Source organism: Peromyscus eremicus, chromosome 7, assembly GCF_949786415.1.
Source record: "Peromyscus eremicus chromosome 7, PerEre_H2_v1, whole genome shotgun sequence".
In the NCBI taxonomy this organism is placed as follows: Eukaryota; Metazoa; Chordata; class Mammalia; order Rodentia; family Cricetidae; genus Peromyscus; species Peromyscus eremicus.
In genome coordinates, this window is record NC_081422.1 from 48,165,426 (window position 1) to 48,192,911 (window position 27,486).

The window sequence follows — 27,486 nt, forward strand, 5'->3', positions numbered from 1 at the left end:
GGCAGGGGGCTTACCTTTAACAGATTAGACGTCGCCATGTTCCTTCAACTTGGACTCTCGCGAGACGAGGCGAGACTTGGCGGCGCTCGGGGCCAGGCCTCCTCGGGAGGCCGGAGTTCCCAGCAGGGCCCCGCGGGCCGCGGCGGAGATGCGGGGGGCAGACGCCGAGGCTGCGTGCCGTCCGCGCTGAGCCCGGTCCAGGCAGCCGTGCTCCCTCAGGCTTTGCCGCTACATAGTCCCCGGGGCCTGCCCACGCGAGACAGTGCGTGCCGAGGCTCAAGGAGGCGCGAGCGACGAATGGTGGGCAGGGGCCGGGAGCCGACCTGACCGGGAAGAGGTAGCATCGACCTCCCCGGGGCCTCCCACACCCGTCTCCGGGTGAGCCTCTGGGGTTGCACTTGCGGCGGCCACCGGCAACGACTTTTAAGTCGGCTTAGGCCTGGCACCTCGGGTTCCGTGGTGGCATCACGTGACGCTGCGGGCGGGGGCGTGCTTGGGAGCCACCGAGGAGCCTGGCAGCCGCTGGGTCCGGAGGCCCGGCCGAGGGTGGGAGGGCGCCCTCTATTGGCTGCAGCCGGCGCCGCCCCCACCCACTCGCCCCAGATCCGGGGATTGCAATTCAGAGCTCTGGGTTAGATTAGCCTAGAAGGCTATTGACTGCTGTCCTCCGTAAAGACTGACCGCGAAAGTATTTGTTTAGTGAATGAGTGTACCAACGTGTTAACTGTCATCACTCTGCTCAAAAATGCCCGACTTGTTCAAGAGTCGGTGGTTATTAATCTTGGTTTCCTTAAAATGTATCCTAGACCTGGAGTATCCTTATACCATTTTCTCCAAATTGTGTCGCTTTGAATCATGAATCTCTGAACAAGAGAAGAGAATATAATTTGTATACGGATCTCACAGGTTGGCTGTTATTGCATTGTGCAAGTTCCTAACAGTATTCTTTTGGTTTTTTTTTTTTTGAGGGGGGGGGTGTTTTGGGGACGAGATTTTGTTTGTTTGTTTGTTTTTTAATTACAAAAATTAAAAAATTTGTTTTGGTTTTTCGAGATAGGGTTTCTCTGTGTAACCCTGGCTGTCTTGGAACTCCCTTTGTAGACCAGGTTGGCCTTGAACTCAAGAGATACACCTGCCTCTGCCACCTGAGTACTGGGATTTTGTGTGTGTGTGAAAGTGCTTGCCTAGCATTTGTGAGGCTCTAAATTCGATACCCAGTACCAAGTAAAGAAAGTATCAACTTTATTTATAAAAATGTAACATCTGGAATACCACATCTCAGTGGTGGTGGCACAGGCCTTTAATCACAGTATCTCTGTGAGTTTGAGGCCAGCCCTGGTCTACAAAGAGAGTTCTAGGACAACCAGAGTTACACAAAGAAATCCTGTCTTGGAAATACAAAACAAAACAAAAACAAAAAAGAAAGTTCTCTGCTCTCTTCCCTCCTGCCTCATAAGATCTCCGTTGTTAGAAGTGTGTTTTATATTTTCTCATTTGTTTCCTCTGTATGCATTACAGTATATATTAAAAAGTTTCTCAAATATTATTGATTCATTGTATATTATATTAATTGTATATTAAAATAACCTAGGATGCTTTTTAGAAAAGTGGACTTTCAGGTTCCACTCTAAAGTTTTTATTTCATAGATTGATACCTCAAATCTGCTTTTGCCCCAGGCATTCCAGATAGCTTTGTTTGTTTCTTTAAGAGGTCTTTCTATGTAGACTTGGATGGCCAGGAAGTCTCTGTGTAGACCAGGCTGACCTAAACGACACACAGCTCCACCTGCCTCTGCCTCCAGAGTGAGTGCTGGGATTACAGGTGTATGCCTCCAAAATGGTGAAGAATTCCTTGTATCTGCTTTGGGCTGCGTGTGGTGGAGCAAGCCTTTATTTAATCCAGCACTCTAGTGAGTTCTGGCCACCAGAGCTATACAGTGAGACCCTGTCGTAAGAAAATGGTGCCAGCCAGGTAGTCATGGCACATGCCTTTAATTCCAGCACTTGGGAGACAGAAGCAGGTGGATCTTTGTGAGTTTGAGGCCAGCCTGGTCTACAGAGCTAGTTCCAGGACAACTAGGGCTGTTACACAGAGAAACCGTGTCTCAGAAGAAAAAAAAAGAAAAAGAAAATGGTGCTTGAGATGGGATAAGAGCTCCACTTCTCTTAGACATTGAGTGATTTACTTAACCACAGTAAGTCTTAGTTCCTCATTTGTGAAATTAGTATGAAAGCATCTACAATCATAGAGCTATTGCAAAGATTAAATATAAAGGCTGGAGAGATGGCCCAGAGGTTAAGAGCGCTGGCTGCTCTTTCAGAGGTCCTGGGTTTGATTTCCAGCAGCTATAGGGGACTCAGAAGTGGTTTCTGTCTGACCTCTATAGGCACCAGGCATGCACGTGGCACACAAATATATATGCAGGAAAAAAATCCATACACACAAAATTTAAAAATTTTTAAACATTAAATATGATAATGATATAAAACAATGTATGATTTATTATACATATAGGCAGTCAGTGTAATAGTTAAAGAGTATAATGCTTACTATATGTAAGACATGATTCTGTAGATTTTAATAGATAAATACATCAAATGCTAGAATTGATTACTTCTTGCAGAGACCTTAAATATTAATTAAACTTCACATGTGAGAAGAGCTGTAAGGAAAAACAAAAAAGCAGACAATGCAGAAATAGAAGGGAGATCAGACAGGGACTAACTAGCCACAGGCCAGCCGGGGTCCTCAAGGCCCTGGCTGACAGGAAGAAATCTATGCCCCACCTGATGAGGTTCTGCTCCTAGCCAGCCACAGGCCAGCTGGGGTCTTCAAGGCCCTGGCTAGGGGGAAAGATAGCCATGGGTCCGCCCTGTAGCTGAAGTTTTCTCCAGTCCTGCCTGGCCCACGGTCAGGACAAATCTCTCTCACCTGCCAGTCCTGCAGCCACTCAGACCCAACGGAGTAAACACAGAGACTTACATTGCTTACAAACTGTATGGCCGTGGCAGGCTTCTTGTTATCTAGTTCTTTTATCTTAAATTAACCCATTTCTATTCATGTTTACTTTGCCACGCGGCTTGTGGCTTACTGGTACTTTACATCCTGCTCCTCATCATTGCAGCTGGCAGCATCTCCCTGCCTCAGCCTTCCTGTTCCCAGAATTCTCTTCTCTCCTTGTCCCACCCATACTTCCTGCCTGGCTACTGGCCAATCAGTGTTTTATTAACCAATCAGAGCAACACATTTAATTATGATAAGCAAATGTGTGATGGACAGATGGGAGAGAAAGAGAAGCGGAATGGTTCACACTGTGGAAAGAGGCAGAAAGGAAGAAGTGAAGACAGTGAGCAGTAGGCTGGTGTTGGATGTCGCCTTGCCACCTGGGGCTGTGGTGAAAGACAGTGTGGAATAGGCTGATGGGAGAGGTCTGCTTGCCACTGAGGGCCATGTCTGGGTCCCTGGTCCTACAGCAGCCAGGGTGTGAGTTGATGTCCATGGATGGCTTCTGTTGCCATTGAGGGCCATGCTGATACCAGTGGTCTGGGCCGCCACTTGGGACCATATTGGGGGTCCGTGGACCACGCTGCCACTGGGGCCATGCTGATCTGGGTTGCCTTGATGCCACCTGGGGCCATGGTGACAACCAGACCCAGGCTAATGCCAAGGACCATGTCTGGGTCCATGGTCCTACCTCAACCAAGGTTAATTAATGTCCTTGACCAATATTGTCACCAAAGGTCACATAAAGCCTAGGGTCTGGGCAATACCCTGTATCCTTGTTGGTGTCCGGGGGACATGATGCTGCCAGAACCATTCTTATCTGAGTGGCCGGGGCTACCACTTGGAGCTAGGATGTCCACTGGTCCTAGCTGATGCCTGGGGTCATGTCTGGGTCCAGTTGGGGTATGTGTGAAGTCTGTGGCACAGGTTGCCACTAGGGCCCACATGGAGGCCTGGGATCTGGGCCATAGCCTGCAGCCTTGTTGGAGTCTGGGGGACATGCCACAACAGGGGCCATACAGATCTGGGTGGCCTATGCTGCCACCCGGGGCCATGGTGTCATCCAGGGCCAGGTTGCTGCTGAGGACCATGTCTGTGTCTATGGCCGTATAGCAGCCAGGGTCCGGATTGACAAATGTGGTTCCTGTTGCCACCGAGGACCATGAGGATGCCCAGGGTCTGGTCAGTGACCTGAGTCCAGGTTGGCGTCTGAGGGCCATGATGCATGCAGATCTGAGTGGCCTGCACTGCTGCTCAATGCCATAGTGATGTCCAGGCCAGAGCTGCAACTGAGGACCATGTTTGAATCCACGGCCATGGCCATACTGCAGCCAGGGTCTGTGCTGATGTCCAAAGCTCCTTTTACCATAGAAGGCCATGCAGATGCCCAAGGTCTGGGGCCATGTTGGTGTCTGAGGGCCACACTGCCACTGAGACCAGTGCCGATCTGAGTGGCCTGCACTGCCACCAGGGGCAATGGTGACATCTAGACCCAGCTGCTGCCAAGGACCATGTCTGGGTCTGTGGTCCTACCGCAGCTGGCATCTGTGCTGAAGTCTGAGTCCTGTATTGCCACCAAAGGTCACATAGAAGCCCAGGGTTGGGGCCACAACCTGAGGCTTGGTGGTGTCCAGGGGCGATGCTGCTGCCAGACCATCCCGCCTGAATGGCCAGTGCTTCCACCCAGAGCCAGGATGTCATCCAGGCCCAAGCTGCTGCCAGGAGCCATGTCTGGATCTGTGATCCAGCTGCAGCTGGGGTCTGTGTGGATGTCTGTAGCCCATGTCACTTCAGGGGGCCTTAGGAACCAGAGGAGATCAAGAGGACATACTAAGCTGGCCCCTCCCTTTGCTGGCTCAGGGAAAGCTGTCCTTGCCTCTTTTCCTTTTTCCACGTGGCAAGTTTATTTGGGGGCTTGGAAGGAGGGGAGAGAGAATGGAGGGAAGGAGAGAGAAGAGAGAGAGAGAGAGAGAGACAGAGACAGAGACAGAGACAGAGAGAGAAGAGAGAGACAGAGAGAGAGGTGCACGCTACCTCTGGTGAGAGAAGGGAGAGAGAAGGGGGGTGGCCTTGCCTCTTGCTGGACACTAAAGGACGGGAACTGGCTCCTGCACTCCAGAAAGATGATGGCCCCACCCCTCACCACAGGCAAGGGTGAACTGACCCTGAAGGCATGGGCATAGGGGAGCTGACTCGGCCCCCTCAACTGAGACGGTGGCCCCAGTGTCCTGGACTGACCAGTTCAGCTACCACCCAGGCCCACCCAACATCTGCCCCATCTAGGACCTGCTAGAGCTCCTGAAGGATACCAACAGGATGTCCAAGACTCAGGGTGGCCACAGGATATCCCAGAGGAGTTCTGGTGAGAATCCAGTGATGAGGATCAGAAACCAGAGGCCTTGAACCAGACCAGTGACTCATTGCAATGAATATTTGCAAGTAAAGCTGATAGGACAAAAGGCCCCCAGTGCCACCAGCTGATAGAACAAAAGGTACCAGAGACACCCAGTGCCACCAGGACGAATGAAGAAGTGTTGGAGAGGCAGGAAAGGAGAATCGAAGAGGATTTTTGGTTGGTTGGTTAGTTGGTTGGTTGGTTGGCTGGTTGGTTGATTTGTTCTTGTTTTTTGTTTGCTTGTTTGTTTACTTTGTTTTTGCAGGGGTGAGGGGGGGATATGGGGGAACCAGGAGGTGAGCAGGGTGCATGATGTGAAACTCCCAAAGAATCAATAAAGAAGTTAAAAAAAAGAGAGAGAGAGAAAGAAAGAAATAGAAGGGAAAATGGGCCAGAGAGACGATTCAGGGGTGAAGAACACATACTGCTCTTGGGGAGGATCTCTGAGTTCTGTTCCCAGCACCCACTAGAACTCCAGTTCTGTGGGGATCTAATACTTCTGGCCTGTGAAGGCCCCTACACTCCTAAGCACACACACGCAGAGATACACAAACACATAAGTAAAAATAAATCCTTTTTAAAAAGAAAGAGGGAAAATTCTGAGAATCAAGGTCTTTATGAAGAAAGAGGTTGGCACTTTGTATACCAATATACAAAGTACCACATTTTCTAGGGTAATGAAGAGTAACTGCTGTGTGACTTCTCTTCAGGGAACCTGAACAAACATGTATCTTCCCCAAATAGTGTACGACAAGAGACCAAAGAAGACTTCGCCCCAGTCCAGCTTAGTGAGCCAGTAAGTTTATTGAAGTTACTGATAGGAGTATGGTTGACTCTTATTGCATCACTGAAAAGGCCTGCGCAGTATGTGTGAGGACTCACAGGTGATGTGCCCACGAAGCTCCTTGAGAAATTTACAGGCAGTTCAGCTGGCCAGAGTTTCCTTCAGCAATAGTTACTGCTGTTACTGCATCTATAGCCTTGGGGAGGGGCCTGATGAATCTTGGAGGTTCATGAATATAATGTTCATTATATTGGTAAATTGTCATGTGATGTTAGCTTGTTAGAAACAAAGAGATCGCCGGGTGGTGGTGGCGCACACCTTTAATCCCAGCACTCGGGAGGCAGAGCCAGGCGGATCTCTGTGAGTTCGAGGCCAGCCTGGGCTACCAAGTGAGTCCCAGGAAAGGCGCAAAGCTACACAGAGAAACCCTGTCTCGAAAAACCAAAAAAAGAAACAAAGAGATCGTGGAAGCCCTCCCTACTTCCTCTAAAAATGGCCCACGAACTGTAGCAAGGGGAAAGGAAAACAGCAAGCTCCTAAGAGTATTGAAAAGATTGTATCTTTGAGAACATACAGAAAGGAAACTGTTTCCAAGCAAGGTTTCTAGTGTTTGTCCCACAACATAAAAATGCCTGCAGTGGTCTGGTGCTTTGGGTAAGAATGTCCCCCATTGACTCATAGATTTGAATGCTCTGTTAGGAGCCCAGGGAATGGCTCTGTTAGGAGGCCTTGTGTGTGGCTGGGATGGGTTTGAGGTTTCAGAAGCTCAAGTCAGGCCCAGTGGCATACTCTCGCTTCCTGCTGCCTGCTGATCTAGATACAGAACTCTCGACTCCTCCAGCACCATCATGCTTCCCACCATGAGGATAATGGACTAAACCTCTGAACCTGTGAGCCAACCCCCATTTATAAGAGTTGCTATGGTCATGGTGTTTCTTCACAATAAAAAACTCAGACATGTGGGAATAGGAAGCTGGAAGTTCAACCTCAGGCAACTCGTTTATGGAGAGAAAGTTCAATCAGAAACTCTGCCTGCCCCAACCTCCTCAGTAATTTTTTTACTGCTTATTTGTAAGCACTGGGCTTCCTTCGTGATGTTATCTCTCTGCTGCCCTGTGTTCTTTTACTCGGAAGCCTTTCCTGTAGACCCTGTTCTGCCCAGGACAGTGACTTGGGAACTCCAGCTGACAGCTTCAGTGGGGCTTCCACAGTTGATGCTGCTGGATGTTTGTAAGCCCTGCATTTGATGGGGTTACCTTTTGTTGGCTTTCTCAGGTGCATTACTCAGTTGTCTCTGCTGGGTGTTTTGCTGTCTACTAATTTCTATTCTACTTCTGCTTGCTGTGTATTTCATAAACTCGTTCCAAATGGAAAGTGCGGCTGTTGTAGATCATTTGGGACCATATAGAACAGGGGTTTTCTGTGTGTGTCTTAAGTGTATAGATGACTTTGAGCTTCCTTTTTTTTTTTCTTCTAAACAAAAGAATGTATTTCAAGTTTGCTATTAAGTAATTCTTTGCTTCTAAAGAAAAGAACTAAAGGGATTATCCTGCTTAAATTCACTGTTGTAGACCATGTTCTGGGTGGCTTTACGCATAAGGAGTGGGAAGATAAGGAGACCTGGAAAGCAGCTCACCCTCACACAGATGTGAACACAACACCCCATGGAAGTGCCCGCAGTGCCACAGCTGGGATTACTGCGGTTGCCAATGAAAAAGACAGCTGTTCTGGTTGTTTCAGCTTCTGCGGCTACTGTGACCTGTGGAAACTTGCTCTTGTACAGAGGTGAGTTTATGCTCACACTCCTCTTCATCAGGAGGGATCTCCAGTTCTTCATCTGTCCACTGTGAAGGATCTGGGTACAAAAAGTGGCCCAGCACAGCATCCGAGTCATGCCAAAAGCACCAGAGAATCCAGAACCACATGAGTGAGCTTAAGAACTCCCTGGATCACCTGGTTTGGGGTAAGGTGGGGAAACTCCCTGTACTTGGGCGGAATGTGCACACCACCGCCAGCATGACGGACTCCATCATCTCCAGCCGACGTGCAGAAGGTGCCAGCCAGGTCAGTGCAGACATACTAGCTGGGAACGGAGACCGATCTCCAGCCCTCCCAGACTTTCTGAGTTTTGTTTCTTGAGTCTCATTAGCTTCCCTCCTCTCTTTGGGAAGGAAATGTTTGAATAAGGAGGAAGTAGCTACACAATGTGCCTTCCCTTCCTCTGGTTTATAGTCTTTCCATCCTCTTTTTTTTTTTTTTGAGACAGGGTTTCTCTGTGTAGCTTTGCGCCTCTCCTGGAACTCACTCTGTAGACCAGGCTGTCCTCAAACTCACACAGATCCCAAGTGCTGGGATTAAAGGTATGTGCCACCAACAGCCTGGCTCTTACCATCCTCTTATATGGTGTTCTCTGAGCTTGTGGGGGGGGGGGGTGAGTGGGTACTGTAGGTACCTGATTATTTTCTTTCATTGGGAGCTTAGCACTGGACCACTTTGCCACAGCAACAGTTATTCTCAGGAGGCTAACTGGTTAATGAGTCTCTGCAGTACACTGCAGGGGAAAAAAAAAATCCCTCCAGGCCAAACCAGACTGACAGCAGCAATAATTATGTGTATAATCATAAATGTTTAGAAGGAAATTTAATAGGCATATACTACTCATTTAGCAACACAGTTGCAATTGCTTCCCCACTGGGGCCTAAGACCTTCCCGGCCACTGGCTTTTTGTCCTGGCTTACAGCACTACCTGTGAGTTTTCTCTTGTGGAGCAGACATTAAATCCAATTGGAAAATAGTTGTTTACACTCCTAACAGTCATGCCACTATGCACCAAGAAGCACATAGCATCTCTTCATGTGCCATTAAGATCCATACCAAGCACCAGGCAATGGTGACACATGCCTTTAATGTCAGCATTTCAAGAGGCCAGCCTGGTCTACAGAGTGTACAGAGTGAGTTCTAGGATAGCCAGGGCTATACAGAAAAACCCTGTCTTGAAAAAAACAAAACAAAACAAAAAAACAAAACAAAACAAAACAAAACAAACCTACCACGCAAGACTCTTGGTGACAGTACTCCCCCAGCACCCTACATATTGCATTCAGGTAAGAAAGCTAGGAGGGAGATTTTGTGTTCAATGTCCTAAGGCCTTTCAGCCAAAGCATGTAGTGTTTTCAGAAAGAAGAACTTATAAATAGCATATTAAGGCTTAGGTTGAGGGGAGGAGATACTTCAGGGACTTCCCAGACCAACAACTCATAAAGGGAGGTAGTCCGCCCTTGGCCCTGGATATTTGCCTCCAAACCTTCCTGACTAGATACAGTATCTAGTACAGTCTGAAAACTATCCTGTTGTTTGTATTAGTTGTTTTGTCAAAAGAGCATAACTTAGTTGGTAGTCCTTGCTCAGCATGCACATAAACAAGGGAGAGGTGCTGCCAAGCTGCAGTTCTAACACCTAAGAGGCAGGGGCAGAAGGGGCATCCTCAGCTACCAGTGCGTTCAAGGGCAGCCTGGACTAAGACTCAGTCCTAAACAGACACAGGGTAGTGTCATAGTCAATCTTGACTGTCCTCTTGACAGGATTTAACTCAACATGAAAACAACTCTCTGGGCATGTCTGTGAGGGACTTTCCACATTGGGTTAATTGCCATGAGAAGATCCACCCTAACTGAGGAAGAGCAAGGGAAAAGGAAGCTGAAGAGTAGGACTCATTGCTCTCTGCTTCCTGAACTGATCCAATGTGACTTTCAAACCTGGGACAAGCCTCACTAGTACCTGTGGTTCCCCCCAGCACTTCTCATCCCACCCCTTACCCTAAACCCCTCCAGCCCAGGGGCTGGGTTTCCCTTCCTCAACTTCTGGTCCCTAGATAGCTCAGCCATTTTGGCTAAGCACACTCTTGGTCTCTTGGTTCCCATACGCTGTCTTTGTCCCCATGGTCTCCTCTTCCCCTTCTCTTCCTCTCTCACTCTCCCTGCCCCTCTTCTCTCCTCTCATGGACTGGTTCAGTCTGGACCCTTCCCGATGCCTCTGGCTGAACCCTCCCTCATATCTACAATAAGAACTTCAACCGCCCGGGAAGGGTCACGTCATTCCCACTCACTCACTCTGATGGGTTGTACCGTGAAGTGGGAGCCAAAATAAACCATTCCTTGAGTTGCTCTTGTCAGGGTTTTTGTCACTGCAATGAGTTGGGCACAGTGGCGTGAAAGACACTACTGCATCCCGCCCTCCACAATCCACACCCATTCCCCAGGAGTCCACAGCCTCCTCAGCACTGCTGCTGCTGACCAGCCACTGTGCTTTCCCTCACCTGCTGGTCTCTGTGGAGCAGGTCTGGCTGCTTGGCTTGGCTCAAACCAGGGAGGACCACGGTTCTCTCTTACCTGCCTCGGTCTTCCCAGTGCTGGGACCACAGGTATGCCACTGCTCACGGTCATGGTCATGCATTTGAATTTCTCTCCTTTGTTAATATATATTAATATATATATTTATATATATATATATTTCCTTTACACACACACACACACACACACACACACACACACACACACATATATTTTTTAAATTTAAGCTGAGTGTGGTGGCACGTGCCTTTTACCCTAGATCTTGGAAGGCAAGGAAGGAGGATCTCTGAGTTTGAGGCTAGCCTGATCTGCCTAGTGAGTTCCAGGATAGACAGGACTACATAGAGACCCTGTGTGTATGTTAGTCTGTGTACCATATCTGTGCAGTGCCTCTGGAGTTCAGAAGAGGCAATCGGATCCTCTGGAAATGGAGTTATAGATGGTTGTGCACCTTCATGTGAGTGCTGGGAACTGAACCTGGGTCTTCTGGAAGAACAAGTGCTCTCTCCAGCCCACATTTGGATCTTTCACACATTTCTGACGCAGAGTCGGTAAGAGAATGAGAACAGAAACACTGCCATGGCGCCACTTTGCAGTGCAGAAAGCAGACAAGGCAAGCTGACGGTTCTGTTGACTGCCTTCCTTCCCTGCTTGAAACCAAAGGTCATCAGTTGATAGGACGTTGTGAAATTTAAGCAGAGAGAAGAAAAGATAACACATTGCTGTGTTCAGTGGTGGGACAGTAAAGGGACTAAGGACATGTACTATGATTCCTGGGCAACCCTAAGTGTCCTCTTGCAAATAGTAAGCCAGAAGATTTTAGTTATGAATTATTTATTTGAGGCAGAGTCCTGCTGTGCAGCTCAGGCTGGCCTGGAACACTGTCGTCCTGCCTCAGGGATTCGACCTGCCTCCAAATGTTAATTTTGACCTTTGAGCATAGCTAAGGAAACAGAGATTTAGTAGGGCTAATAATTTGTATAAAGACTTACAAGCTTATAAGTGCTAGGGTCTGTCTGACTCTGTAGCTATATCCACTTAGGTACAGGCCCTGAGCAGGGATAGAATATCACTGTAGGAACTAAGGTGGCAGTTTTGCTGAGAGATGATGGAGTTGAGCAAACTTGCAAGGGAGTAAAGAGGATGACTGACCATTAGATTAAGGTGAATTAGGTGGAGGATCAAAGTACTGTAATCAGGTGAGGACCTATGAATTCTTGAAGCTCTGAAATGAGAGGGACCCAGCTGGAAAGACAGAAGACAGCCATTGGAGGGTGAAATAGACCTTAGGCTGTTAGTAGCAGTAGCCATTGTAATGCCAAAAGGCTAAGCTGTGACCAAAGGAGAAAACAGGAAAACAGATCTGGAGACTGAAAAGCCAGACATCCTAATAAGTTTGGTGGCCAGTCACATGCCATAGGCCTACCTACACCTGACTTCAGCAGCCACTGTGGTAAACGTTCTATGTGAGCTCCAATTCCCTGTGACAATGTCCCACCTGACAAGGACAATTCTTTCTGCTTTGACTTGAAGGTCTTCTCCAAAGGTCCAGGATCACACAAAGGTCACAGGCAAGTTCAGCAAATCCGAGGAAGCAAATGTTTCCAGGATTAATTCTAACAGTAGGATAAGAAGCCAATGGGTAGTATCCTAACCCATAGACTTCTGATATATAGTTCTTATGGTATATATGTATATATGGTATATATGTGGGGTTCTCAGAGTGATTACCAGGGATAATCACTTTTGTTTATAGTAGTGACCTTGGTAGCACACCTCTAAGGGTGCCAATTAACTCCTCCTTTGTTCCTGCCAACTTGAGTTATCTCCCAAATTAGCCACTTATACCCCAACTTCTTGTCTCAAACACTGTCTTAAAACAAAACACTTTACTGGGCTGGGAAGATAGCTCAGTGACTAAAAGCTTTAGTCACACAAGCCTGGTGACCTGAGTTTGGATCCCTGGAACCCATGTAGGAGTTGGACATGGTTGTAGTAGGACAGGCCCATGGGATCGAGGAAATTGGCTCAGAGCAGTTGCCAAGGCATGCACACAACACATTCCTTATGAGCCAACCTGGAGTCTTCCTGAGGGCCTAACAACAGGTGCTGTCAGAGTTCCTGATCATGCCCAGCCAATGAGGGACAACCACACAATGCCACTAGATTGCAATACAGAATGGGTAATGGGAGAAGGATATATAAGGCCTTCCCCATTATTAAATAAATGAGTTTGTTGTTTGCCTTCAATTGACTCCCAGTGTCTGTGCCATTGATGCAGTGTCTTCCCTTGGGAGCTGTTAGGATCCAAACAACACATGGTAATACATAACTAATACTAGTAATCCTACCACAAAATGGGAAGCAGACAGACAAATCCCTTGGAGCTCAAGGGCCACCTAGCTTGAAGTAGGTGAAGCATAGTAGCAAAACAAGAAAGACCCTGCCTCTGTTTTACCCTTTTCAAGAAACCCCCAGAGACCACCAAGGAACTGGTTTCCGATGCAAGCACATAAGGGTCCTTTATTGTCAGGTTCAAATCTGGGCCACCACCAGGCAGATGGAGGGAAATGTGATGGCTGCAGGCCCAGGGTTAGGAGAGTTTTTAAAGGGAAAAAAACCACAAGCCAGAAATTATATGCCTTGGCATCTTGGGATTGGGTAGAAGGGATATGGGACAAGGTAATTTTTTGAAACTATTGGTCTAGATTTTGGGTGCAAAACCACAATTGAAACCATTGGGTTAGACTTTTGGCAGGGAACCACAACCCTCTGAGCAGGATTATCTGGATATCTTCAAGGGCCATAAACTGCAGACAGAATGGATCTTGTTAAACTTTGCTGCCCTGTATCAGTTCCGAGTTGTCATGGCACATTCCTGAGGTCCTTCCTGGAACTGAGTACAGCAGATGGTCTAAGATAGTGGCCCTTTCCTAAGATGGAGTCTATAAAATCAAGTCTAGGCATTCATATTGCCGTCACACCTCAAGCAAGGTGGAAGGAGAGAATGAACTCACAAGGTTGGTTGTCCTCTGACCTCCACATAAGCACCATGGCACATATGTACCTACAGACAATCACAGACATGCACACCTCAGGAAAAAAAATCTTTATTGAAATATTAGCACATTATTGACCCAATACACAGATATTGAAATCATTAAAAATTATGACATGGAGTTCTTGGAGACAATGATAATGGTGTCAACAACTAATTCCATTAAGGAAAAAAGGCATATGACCTGGAAGTGTCTGTACTTGACTGTGAAAACAGGAGTTAATGGATAGTTATTCCATTAACACAAGACTCAAAGTGAAATTTAAAAGATGAGTTTTTTGGGTTTTTTTTTTCAAGATAGGGTTTCTCTGTGTAGCTTTGGGGGCTGTCCTGGAACTCACTGTGTAGACCAGGCTGGCCTTGAACTCACAGAGATCTATCTGCCTTCCTCTGCCTCCTGAGTGCTGGCATTAAAGGTGTACGCAACCACTGCCTGGTGGGTTTTGTTTTTTAAAGAGACAATGAACATTGGGCTGGGTGTGGTGGCACATGCCTATAATCTTAGCACTTGGGAGGCTGAGGCAGAAGGATTCTGGGGTTGAGGCCAGCTTGGGCTACATAGGAAAACTCTGTCCCAAAACAAAATAGTTTTGTTTTTGTTTTTAACAGAAGAGGGAAAGATTCTGTGATCTGGAAGCAGCAGTGAAAAGTGAAGAAGTCCCAGGAACAACCCCAAGCCTGGTGCTGCATGGACAATCTATAAGAGATACTGATAGAGCAGTGACTGGAGATAACCAGGCTTCATTTAAAAACTTCCAAGAGTTTGCAGACACAAGCCCTAGATGGTGGAGAAAGGAAGATAGTATTGGAAGGGAGATTGACATGGACTACAGGGTGACCATTGCTGCTTGCCAAAGTTCCAGCATTCCAACATTGCAGACCATACTTCTCTAGCACCTTTTTACTTTCATTTTTTAATGATTCTCAATACTAATTGAAGGGTTAATGTGGCGCTCATGGCTGGCTGCAGCCGCAGGGGCAGCGGAAGAGAGTGCTGGATGCTGCAGTGGCGGAAGAATCACGAGCCATGGTTACCTTTTTAGAGTTTTATTAGGAGAAAGGAGAGAGAGAGAGAGAGAGAGAGAGAGAGATACAGAGACAGAGACACAGAGACAGAGAGACTGTGCGGAGGGGAAGTACAGAGAGAATATGGAGAGAGGGCACGTGGGAGGGCACATCCACTTTTTTAGGCTGGGACGCCGCGTCGCAGGCTGATAACACAATCCTTACATCCTAGACTTTCGCTTATTATAAAAAAAAGCAGGTAGATGGGAACAGGGGTGTCATTTCTCTCAAAAGCTGCTTCCAGCTGACTGTTGGATGTCAGTTGGCTCTTGAGGGAATGGGGGAGGGGGGGTCTTCCGAGGTAGACGGGCATTGTGGGATACTGTCTGCCGTCCGTTGCTCTGGAGATGTGCATCTCTCTTGGCTGTGGCTGGGAACCTTCTGTCTGACAAGATGCTGGTGACACAGAAAAAAGCTTAAAGAGAAAAGAATCATTATTATTTTATTTTTCTTGGAGTGTTCCCAGACCAGGGGAGTTGGCACTTATCTGAGGTAGATCCGGCCTGTCCAGATGGATTTAAGCTGGTTTTGAAACATGTTAAGCTTTATCAGAGACAGATTATTTTAAAGCACCTGTTTCCTTTACTAGTTCAGCATCCAGGAGACAGGTGATCAATTGTTAAAAGCATTTTGCAGTAATAGATGTTTACATTAAAGTCTTTTTTGTAGCGCCCAGATGCTTTTGGGTCTAGGGGTGTAAATACCTTTTAGCTGTTACAGTTTTTTACTTGATGAACTCTGGACTCCAGTTCTGTGGTGGTCCTATACCATTAGCTGAACAGTGAGTTAGAAGAGGGAACTGGGAAGAGAAAAGCTTGTGGTGCATGAGAACTTATTTTTTGGAATTAGGGACAAGGCAGAGATCAGGGCCCTGTCTGTGTGTACATGAGAAACACAGGCAGAAGATCTGGAGTGAGGCAATGAAATGAAAACTCCTATCTTAGCTGGAAATCTTTTCCCATTAAGTAACTCTGAATGTGTGATTAAATCTGGTGAGGTGGGTAAGGCTGTCTTTTGTACCCCAACAATAGGGAAACGAGGAGAGGTGGTATCCCAAAACTTCCAAGACCGAGTCAGTGGTTTTGGTGTTCAGAAGGAAAGAAACAGATTGCTTCCCTGCTACGTTCTGGGTTCCCTGCCATGTCTGTAGCCAAGCCTAGGTCTGCTGGAGGTCTTAGCTTGATGTACCCATGCGTCTTGGTACCTGGGGGCAGTCAGCTGACTGGTTGTCTTTCTAGGCGGCACTTTCAACAAGGCCTGGCAGGGCACTCGCTAGCCCGTGGCCTTTTCCTCACTTAAAACAGGGACCCAACAGCTTTTGGGAGTCAGTGAGTGCCAGCACTTGGCAATTTTGTTTTCAGGCTTTTGATCTCTTCCCTGGCACACCTTAAATGCCACAGATGACTCTTTTGCCTGTGGGGTCAGGAGCCTTGCTCTCCAGATGCTTAAGTTTTTGTCGGGGAGGTCTGGGGAACAAGAGACGGATTTTACTCTGTGTCCTGAAATTTTTTTTCCTGATGATTGCTGGCTTAAGGACAGCTTTTGGAAGATCTGCCAGTAAGCCGACTATAAACCGATCCTTTTGGAAGACTTGTCTGAAGCTATAAACTGATTTTTGGTTTAAGAGCCATCCTGACTACTGTAAACTTATTTGTGTGAATCTTAGCTGCTTCCAGACCCGTCTGTGCCTCTCAAGACAGTTTGAGAATGAGTGGGTGGAGTTAAGGTGAGTTAGGGTGAGAGTCAGTAGAAGCCACCAAAGCCGCCGAAGCCCGCCCATTTAAGCCCGCCCATTTGAGCCCGCCCACAGCTGGCGGAAGTCAGACAGAAAAGGTTGCACAGAGGAAAAGAAAACATCAGAAATGGGGAGGGAGAAGGGTTCAGAGCTTTAGCAGAAAGCTTGGGGATAAAGTAACTCTTTTATTTGCCTGTTCGCTGGCAGAAGTTCCCACGAAGCTGTTATGTGGCCAGATTTACTGGTACCCTCCCCTTTGTCCCATGGCTTTTGCCCATTTGCTGGCAGAAGTTCTTGCAAAGCTGTTATGCTGCCAGATTTACCGGTATCCGCCAATGTAAGTGGTAAATGTATCTGCCCCTTTTCCCATGGCTATACCCGAGAAAAATAAAAAATTAAAGTAACAAACCAGGATCAGACTCCAATCTTAGGCGTCCCGAGGAGAGAAGAAAGATCTATCTATGAATCAGCTCAGGTTAGTCTTCCTCTTTGTCAAGGGAGGGCTAAGGGCTGCGGCGTTCATCAAGGCAGCATTGACCCCCTCGTCAGGAGCAAAAATGTGCCGTTGGCAGCGGAGCCCGAGGACAACCCCCGGGGTGTCCATCGCAAAGAATACAGTTCAGACTACAGCCTCGAGAATGGCGGACTCACTGTGGTGAAGCGTCATGGCGGCAAACATGGCGACAGCAGTAGTGTTGTGGGGGTCCAGCAGAGGTGAGGGAAGTGCGCATGCATTTGCGGTCTCTTGGTCCTGCTGGAGGGAGGAGGTGGCCAGAGCTGGGCAGGTCCTCGGTGATCTCCCCGAGTATGAACGGCACCAATGAAGGGTTAATGCAGCACTCGTGGCTGGCCAAGGCTATCGCAATGGCTGCGGGGGCGGAAGAGAGTGCTGGATGCTGCGGTGGTGGAAAAATCACAAGCCATGGTTACCTTTTTAGAGCTTTATTAGGAGAAAGGAGAGACAGAGACAGAGAGACAGAGAGACAGACCGTGCGGAGGGGAAATACAGAGAGAATACGGAGAGAGAGAGCGGGAGGGCACGTCTGCTTTTTTAGGCTGGGATGCTGTCGCAGGCTGATGACTCAATAAGGACAGAACCCTTACATTAATGCCTTTCCCTTTGGGAAATTTTATGCAGGCTTTGGTAAAGAATAATATGGATTCCCCTGCACATGCGCATATGGGCTTATGAAGCTACGCTGTGCATGCACATAGATTGCGTGATCATGCTGCCAAAATTACTCGATCATGCAGCACACAGATTACGTAGGACGTAAGGCCCCTTGCTTGGCTACTGAACTGCGAATGTGCAGTCATGTAGCTGGGGGAGTGGCCAGGAATTCCAACAATGGTAGCCTCTCTAAACAAAAAATTCTTTGGAAAAAATTCCTGCCACCAAGGAACCAGAAATTACATTGTGCCCTCCTAATTACACCAAGAACAGGAAAGTTAGAGATTTACTAGACATACCTGATCCCAAGGATGAAATGCCTATATTTCAGATTCAGAGCCTGAGGCCATTAAGGGCAAGAGTTCCATTAATAAGTGTAGAGAAATCAGAATGGTACAGTATAATGGGAAAAGAGTAAGACATTAGGACTTTCCCTTTTGGGAGTGTTGTTAAGAGGAGAACAGGCCCATATAGTAAGACTAAGATATTGTAGTATAGCATCTGGTCCCCAGAAGTGTTTCTCCCAAGGTCAAGCATTGTATAAGGGTCTCCATTCCTTGGGGGCTTGAGGAAAGTTCCTGCTTGCTAAAACAGTCATTCTCCTTACCTCTGGCAAGAGGAATTCATGACTCTTTCATTGACATATGATTGGTGCCTATCGTCAAGGTCAAGGATAGCTTCCTCAACCCCTAATTGCAAGTCACACCCCAGTTCACATGCCCGATTTCTCCCATTTAATCCTATGTGCAATAAAAGGTGTAGTTTTTTTTTTTTCAATTAAACACTGTTGACAGTCATCATGATTCACTCTCAGATCATGTCTGGGCCTCCCCCTGCAACTCCACATGTCTTCTTTGGGACCTGAACCCTTGCCAATCAAGTCTCTGGCAGTTTCCAACTGTCTGAATGAGGGGTGGACTGAGGGTAACCCCATCTCCTTTGGAGAGTAATATGAGGCTATGGACAATACAAGTTTGGCATTTTGCTTGACCTTGAGATGGCCAGGTCCCAGGGACAACAGCAGAGGCTAACGTGGAGCTGACGACTTCGTAGCTCTCCTTCACAAAGTAACTGTTGAATAGTCAATTCTTTCAAGGTTCTTCATGAACTACTGTCAACCAAGGCCAAAGCTTATCCTTCATTGTATTTTCTAAACAAGGATGGATTAAATAATGCTATTTATATAGCAGGAAACAATCTTCAAATGCTGAAATACTAGAAAAATGTCTAAAGTCTCCAATTTTTCCCAAAACAGACACCAGAGTATTCCAGCTTGAAAACCCAGTGGCCATTGTATGTTTTTTGGAACAAACACATTTCACCTGACCTTTTGTGTTAATGGACTTGGCAGCCTGTGAACTTTCTTGGAGGCCAATTATACTCCACCATTGTGTGAGTGATGGACACAATTGGGGCTCCAATTTGTGACTGAATGCTTATTTTATCTGAAGGATGATGTCAAGGGAAAAACATCAAAGGAAACAGAGGCAAAGGGCTCCAGATGTGACTCTTACCCCACAAAGCAGAACCTTCTTTTCAGACATAATTCTTCCCTTCTCCCCTGAGGCTGCCTCACCCCTAGTTCCTCTCTGCCCCTTACTTACACAAAGGTGGACTGCTCTGCCTTCATCTTCTGATGTCCCCTTGCTCTGTTCCTGCAGGAAAGGAGGGATGGGACTGGAGATTGTTCTAGAGTTTCTGATGTTTCTATTTGACCTATTTGTTTAGTCTCTAAACCCCTTTGGTCCAGGGTCCGTGGCCGACTTTCTTTCTCAAGTAGCTACAGACAAGTCTGGAATTTTAGGGCTGTGTTCCTCTACCTGGCACTCTGGTACCCTCCAGTGGCCATTGTTCAGCCTGCAGTGATTGAGCTGGATGGAGAGTGTTTAAAACCCAACCTCAGTAGCTCCACAATTACCTACAGTGACAGGAACTGCCATCTCAGGTCCCATGGACTTGATATAAAAGGACAAACTCGAAGAAGCATGCTCCCAGCACTTCCTGTTTTATGCATAAGGTGGGGTTTTGAATCAGGGTCTCTCCACATACCCCTGACTGGTCTGGAACTCAGATCCACCTGCCTCAGCCTCCTAAGTACTAGAATTAAAGAAGTACCTGGTTTCCCAGCACATCTAATGCTTGTTTTCCTATCCACAATTCCACAACCAACCATCTACTTTTCCAGTACCAGAAAAATACAGACAACTTTATCTTGTCTAAATAGCATTGAATAGAAAAACAAAAAAATAGAGGAGCTGGGTGTAGTGGCTCCTTAAACAAGGGGGCTATCCAGAGTCTTCAGGATCCAGTCTCTTTGAGATGTAAGCTGTCGGCCTTTTCCAGGGACCCAAGGTCTAAGTTAGGACTCGCTTGGCAATGCCCTTTCATGGACATAAAGACGAAAGGGCTTGGAGATATTAGGGAGAATTAACGCAGGGGCCTCTTTTAAGTTCTTAATGGCCTGTTCATGTTCCTCAGTCCATTCCAAGGGATATTGCCCCCGACTGTAGCAGAGTACAAGGCTTTGGCAATTTCAGCAAATGCAGGTATCCAAAGACAGCAATATCCAACAGTCCTAAAAATTCCCTAACCTGTTTCCTGGTGGTTGGAGTTGGGATTTGCAGTACAGCTGCTATGCGGGCCGGGGACAGCAGTCTTTCCCCTTCTCTCAGCTCATATCCCAAGTAAGTAACCTTGGGTGAGCAAATTTGAGCTTTTGTTTTAGAAACTCTGTAGCCTAACTGGGCTAGAGTTGCCAAAAGGCCTCGGGTGGCTCTCAAACAGTCCTCCCCATCTTCAGCGGCCAATAATAAATCATCTACTTATTAAAGCAAGGTTAAGGAACAGACTTAAATCCTGCTTGAGTGCTTCATCAAAGATGGTGGGAGAGTTTTTCAACCCTTGAGGCAGTCTAGTCCAGGTTAGTTGTCCTGATATTCCCAGTTCAGGATCAGCCCATTCAAATGTGAAGATGGGCTGGATTAATTTTGACAGAGGGATGGAGAAGAATGTATCTTTTTTGGGGAGGTGTAGAAGAATGTACCTTTTCAGTCCAATACAGTATAAACTTTACGCTTTGGTGGTAATAAACTTAGCAAAGTATAGGGATTTGGAACACTTTGGTAAATAGAGTCTACCCTTTTGCTCACTTCCTTCAAGTCTTATACTGATCTATATATAGTCTCAAGTTCCAGGCTTTTGGACAGGCAACAAGGGAGTATTCCAGGCTGACTGGCAAGGAATATGTGTTATTTATTTGTAGGCATTATTTACCAGATGCAAGAAAACACAAGGTACAACAGAACCCACTATAAGAGTTTTTATTAGGGAAGGGAAAGGGTGGAGGTGGGTAGGCCTACCAGAAAGAAAGTTGTGGGGTTGGGGAGGTAGGGGTGGAGGTGCACACTAACTCTGGTAAGAGGGAGAGAGCAGGAAGCAGGTAGAGCCTGCTTTTATAGGTTACCTCATGCATGCGTGTATGGGCTTACATAGCTATGCCATGCATGCACATAGATTACGTGATCTTGATTCATGCAAATTGTGACCATGCTGAGCAAGAATTAAGTAGAACGTAAGGCCCTGGAATGACTAAGCATTTTGCCTGACTGCTAACAGTGCATGAGCAGTCATGTGACTCCAGAAGTGGCTAGGAATAATAACAATATGTATGCCTGCTTCAAGGAGGTGCCTGATGTGAATAATCTTAATCCTTTCCCTGGCTTCTGAACTGATGGGATACTGCTTAACTCAAATGAGCATTGCCCCAGATGTTACTTGCACTATGATGGCTAGCACATGTTTTGACAAGCCAGGAAGCTTGTCCTCTGTGCAAACTGTACGAATTTCCTGGATCAGCAACTTTTCCATTCTCCTTCCAGGGAATGGGCTGGATTTTGGAGAAGCAGACATTCCTCACTTATTGGGCAGGTTATAGTTAAGGCCTTAGCAGGGCTTCCCAATTGCAATCTAGGAGAGTGTTCTGAGAATGATATTGTTGCCTGGAGCTTGTTCAAAAGGTCCCACCACAGTAAAGGGTAGGGACATTCAGGAATAACAAGAAAAGAATGAGTCAGTTTCTGGTCCTAGGCTAACAGCCCGGTCACTGGTCCATTTGTAGTCTTTGACATCCCCTGTTGCCCCTGTCCTTCCATTGTTTGGTTGGTAAGGGATCCCAGGGGCTCCTGTAATACCAAATGAATAGCCTCTGTGTCCATCAGAAATTTTACAGTTTAAAATTTACTTTAACTTACAGTGAAGGTTACCATAGACTCCTGGGGACCTAGTTCGGAGGGGCCTCCATAGCTAGGATTGGCTTGGGTTTGGGGGAGGGCTACCTATTTCTGGCATGGACAGTCATTTTTCCAATAACCCATTTCCTAGCAGTAGGTACATTGATCCTTTTGTAAAGGTCTCCTCTTTTTATCATGGTGTGCATGGGCAGAGTTGAGAGTGGCTGAGGCTTGTATTGTAGCCATGGTGGAACATCCCATCTTCTTTATCAGAAGATCTTTTTGCTGTCTTCAGCCATCAAACTGAGTAACAAAGGTCAGATTAATCACCTTGAGATTTGCCAGGTCTTCTTGGTCTATAGGAGTGTATAACTGATAGGCATCCAGGAGATGCTCCAGGACAGCTGAAGGCAATTCATCTGGACCCTGTTTCACTTTTATTACTTCAGATAGTTTAGTGGGCTTTTGTCATGCCTGTTTCATTCCTTCTAGCAGAACCTGGTGTATTTCACTCAGTGACCTTCTACCTCTCTATGTGTTGTAGTTGTTAGGATTCCCCCACTACTCCAGCTGCATGACTACACATGCGCAGTTCAGCAGCTAAGCAAGGGGCTTACATCTTATGTCATCAGTGCACGCTGCATGTTTATGTGCATGTGGCATGGTCACACAACAGTCAGCGCATGCATGGCATAGCTCTGTAAGCCCACCTGCACATGTTCACAGGAACCCTTAAAAAGCCGGACACAGACTCCTCCCCTCTCTCTGTTCTCTCTTGCCCCCCCCCCCTCTTCTCTGCATGTGCTTCTTCCCCAGGCCTGGTTCTTTTGTCCCCCGCCCCCAATAAAGCTCTGATACTGGGTTTTGTCATGCTCGTGCCTCATGACCTTTCTGCATGGCAACCAGTGCCATTTATCATTTTTCTATTCATATTTATTTATTTATTTTCTATTATCAGCTTGATACAGTACAAATTCTTATCCTAATAGTGAAATTTTTCACTGAGGCTTGCCCAGTGATTGAGTAATATCAAAACTTATTATAAGCCACAGGTCCCCCCTGCCATGTAGCCTCCCTGGTCCTGTGGGTTGCAGTCTGATTGTTCTTTGCTTTATATCTAGAATCCACTTCTGAGTGAGTACACCATGTTTGTCCTTCTGGGTTTGGGTTACCTCACTCAGGATGATATTTTCTAGTTCCATCCATTTACATGCTGTCATTGTTTTTCTCTGCTGAGTAGTACTCCATTGTGTATATGTACCACATTTTGTTAATCCATTCTTCAGTTGATGGGCATCTAGGTTGTTTCCAGGTTCTGGTTATTACAAATAGTGCTGCTATGAACATAGTTGAGCATGTTTCTTTGTGGTATGATTGAACATTCCTTGGGTATATGCCCAAGCGTGGTATGGCTGGGTCTTGAGGTAGATCGATTCCCAATTTTCTGAGAAACCGCCACACTGATTTCCACAGTGGTTGTACAAGTTTGCATTCCCACCAACAGTGGAGGAGTGTTTCCTTTGCTCCGCATCCTCTCCAACATAGACTGTCATTAGTGTTTTTGATCATAGCCATTCTGACAGGTGTAAGGTGATATCTCAGAGTCGTTTTGATTTGCACTTCTCTGATGACCAAGGATGTTGAGTATTTCTTTAAATGTCTTTCAGCCATTTGAGATTCTCCTTTTGAGAATTCTGTTTAGCTCTTTAGCCCATTTTTTAATTGGATTGTTCAGTATTTTGATGTCTAGTTTCTTGAGTTCTTTATATATTGTGGAGATCAGTCCTCTGTTAGATGTGGGGTTGGTGAAGATCTTTTCCCATTCTGTAGGCTGTCTTTTTGTCTTATTGTTGTCTTAACACTGCTCTTGAAACAGCTGGGGTTTGTAGCTAGAGTTTTTCTGCCTGGCCCACAGTCAGGACAATTTTCTCTCACCTGCCAGTCCCACAGCCGCTCAGACCCGACCAAGTAAACACAGAGACTTATATTGGTTACAAACTGTATGGCCGTGGCAGGCTTCTTGCTAACTGTTCTTACAGCTTAAATTAATCCATTTCTATAAATCTATACCTTGCCACATGGCTCGTGGCTTACCGGCATCTTTACATGCTGTTTCTCATTTGTAAGTGGGCTTTGGGACTGGCGGGACTTGGCAGTGGGAGCTGGAGAAAAATTCTCCAGCTACAGGGGTCTTGTCTTAATCTTTAACCATCTGTCTGTTCTCCCTGTGACTGAGAATGTAGGGCAAGGGTCAAGCACTAGAAGAAGCTGGGTAAGCAGGCTAATGTTCAGACTTACTCTGGGCCCTTCAGGAACTCCAGAAAATGTTAATCCCAATGGCAAGAATAAGACCACTGTCATGATTTAAGCCAAATTTGAAGCAAGCTTGATTTTTTTTTTAATTGGGATGCACCCTAGAGTTGGCCAATGGCTGCCTCCTAAGTTGGGTTAAACAGAGCAGCCCCGAATCCATCTCTTGGGTTCCTTTTAAGGAGCAGTTTTACAGAAGGGAGACGATGGGGCAATAAGGAAATACAAGAAGCCTGAAAAAAGCATCATGTGGTCACCATGTGATTAGGGAGAGGTCAGGGAGGGTAAGGGTATTCTCAAAAACAAATCAGGGTCATGGGCCTGGGAAGGTCAGGGTCCAAGAAACAGGAGCAACTCAACTCTCCCAGTAAATAGAAACTTATTTTTTAAAAATACAGCGCAATGGCTCCTGCCTTCAAAATGAAGCCAGACAGTTTCCTTACAAAGTGTGCTATTTATTAAGCGGCGCTGTTTACCATTCGAGAGAAACCACGAGGCACAACGAACTCACTATAAGAGTTTATTAAGGGAAGGGAATAGAGGGGATGCACATAGGCCTATGGAATGATTGTGTAAGAAGAGAGAGAAGGAACACGTGAAACCTGATTTTTATAGGATTCTCGCCCCCCATGCACATATGGGTTATGTTGCTATGCCATGCATGTGCATAGATTACGTGATCACGCTGTGTGCAAATTATGTAATCATGTAGCACATGGATTATATAAGATGTTAAGGGTCTGGGATGACTAAGCATCTTGCCTGGCTACTGGACAGCGCACTTGGGGTCTTATAGCTGGGGGAGTGGCTAGGAATTCTAACAAAGTGTACAACTTTAATTCCCTCGGGCAGGCGGGTCTCTCTGAGTATGAAGCCAGTTCAGTCTATGTAGCAAGTTCCAGGACAACCTAGAGATACTGTCTCAAACAAAACAGAACATTGCCACAAACTTGCTGCTGACAGGGACTTGGGGGTTATGCCTGCCACTGTTTCTTCTCTGTCTTGTTTTGGGTTTAGGCTTTTTTTGTTGCTGGGTGGTGGTTTTTGTTTTGAGACTGTCTCTCTAGTAGCCCTGGCTGTCCTGGATCTCACTCTGTAGACCAGGCTGACTCAAACTCACAGAGATCTGCCTGTCTCTGCCTTCCAAGTGCCGGATTAAAGTTTGTGCCACCATGCCTGGCTCTGCCACTGTTTTTTTTTTTTTTTAAAGGCATTTTATCAGAAGGCCAAGGGAAAGGGGGGTAAATAAGGGAGATTTTATTGATTTGGGAGCATTTTCAGGAATAATAGATTTAATACTCTGGCAAGAATCTCGGGAGAAGTGCCAACTTTTCCGCAGAATGGAAAGCAGAGAATGTTGTCCACATTAACCACAGTTGGAATGCTAAAACTGCCATGACAATAGGAAAAAAAAAAAAAAGGCTTCACAGGCCCAGAAAACTGAGCATGCTAAATGGATGTTCTACGTAAAGTGAGAGGCTCTCCAATACCCATGTGCTGCAGAAAGGGCGGCGAAGAGGATCCTGGTAACAAGGGCAGTTGTATCTCTCTCCAAGGTCACTGTAGCTCTCCTCTGCAGGCTGGTGATAGGAAAGGTCATTACAGAGGCTTCCAGATAGGAACGGCAACAGTGAGGCGCTAGTGACAGAGACTGTGTGACAACACTTAGTGACCACATGGTTACAGTCGTGTATGCCAAGTTCAGAGGGCAGCCAGGTGTGACTGTTCTGCAGCTTTATAGAATGAGTGATAAGACATGGTATCTGTACTGGCTAGCGTTTAAAACTGAGTATTAGTTGAAAGGACTCCAGCTAGCCCAAACATGGCAAACACGGCTCTGGCAGGCCTGGCCCTTCCCCCCCCCCCCCATTCCATCTGCCTTGCTAAAAACTATTGGATTACATTCCTAGAGCTAGTCACCAAGATCTATGCCCCGCTTTTGGCCACTTTCTCCTCCTGAGGCTGACTACCAAGGCCCAGCAATCAAAAGCCCCCTTTTGGCTGCCCTAATTAACATGCCCAATCAAAATTAAATACTTCATCCTAGCTAGAGAACGGTGGCACACACCTTTAAACCCAGCACTGGGGAGGTTGAGACAGATGTATCTCTGTGAGTTTGAGGCCAGCCTGATCTACAAAGCGAATTCCAGGGCAGGCTCCAAAACTACACAGAGAAAGCCTGTCTTAAATGAAAAACCAAAAAAACAAAACAAAACAAAAAAGCCACCACCACCACAACAAAATAAAACAAAAAACAGGAAAAAGAACAACTCATCCTAACACGGGGTTTCCCCTTTTACCTTTAGAAACTGTCATTTGCCTATATGTCACATCTGTCTCCTCTCTATGCAGAGGCAGTCCTTTGTCATTCCCCACCCTCTCCAGGACGAATGTCCCTTGTTCCCTTCCCCTGATCTCTCTTCCTCTTTCTCCTGTCTTTGTCTCTTATTCCCTGCCCTTTGTCCCTCCGGGGCAACTAAATCTCCTTTGTGCTGAGGAATTGGTCTTGGGGTGTCTTGAGCTAATACTGGCCCCTTCGTTGGTAAACTATATACATTTATGGGGTACAAAGGGATGCCATGACATATGTACACAACGTGGAATTATTGAATCGACCTAATACACATATCCATCATTGTATTTATTGTTCAGTAAGTACTTACTGCTCATTCCTCTTATCTAATTGAATGATTGCATCTTTTGGTCAATAACTTCTCCAGAAACTCCAATAAGCTCCTACCATTCCTAGCCTCTGGTAGCCAGCATCCTCATCTCTGCTTTTAGGAGTTCTATTGTTTTAGATTTCACATGTAAATAAGAACACTTTGTTTTTCTAGGTTTGGGGTGGCTAGTTAATGTGTCAATTTTGCTGAGCCATGACATCAATGACCATTCTATATGTTTCTGTGCAAGAGTATTTGGAGATCAGCTTTTGTTTGTTTGTTTGTTTGTTTGTTTGTTTGTTTGTTTGAGACAGGATCTCTACATAGCCCTGGCCATCCTGGAACTCACTATATAGACCAGGCTGGCCTCAAACTCACATAGATCCACCTGTCTCTGCCTCCTGAGTGCTGGGATTAAAGGCGTGCTCCACCACTGCCCAGTGTGTGGGTGTCGTCTAATTCACTGAAGACTGAATAGAATGAAAAGGCTGATTTACTCTAAGCAAAGTGGAATTCTCCAGAAGCCTGCCTTTTTACTTCATTGACAATACTGGTTTGTTTGTTTGTGTGTTTCTAGGCAGAATGACTTCTGCAGTCCAGAGACAGCATCAATTCTTCTGAGTCTGCAGCCTGAAGACTGGATTTGACCACCTCCATGACAGAAGTGAGGTTCACTGGCTATGTAATAAACACAACATAATAAATATCTTCATTTGTAAGCAT

At 46.4% G+C, this 27,486-nt stretch overlaps 1 protein-coding gene and 1 long non-coding RNA gene across 2 annotated transcripts in view; one reads left to right on the forward strand and one right to left on the reverse strand.

Annotated features, from left to right (window-relative positions):
* Nucleotides 1-468, reverse strand: part of Cul5 (cullin 5) — a 46,279-nt gene extending 45,811 nt beyond the window's left edge. Inside the window, exon 1 of the mRNA XM_059267897.1 lies at nt 15-468. Coding sequence (XP_059123880.1) covers nt 15-38 — 24 coding nt within the window. The 5' untranslated portion in view covers nt 39-468. The remainder of the gene's footprint in view (nt 1-14) is intronic.
* LOC131915008 (uncharacterized) lies at nt 83-27,486 on the forward strand. The gene is made up of 3 exons (XR_009380240.1): nt 83-378; nt 7,755-7,968; nt 27,341-27,486. It is a non-coding gene; the product is annotated as an uncharacterized LOC131915008 (long non-coding RNA).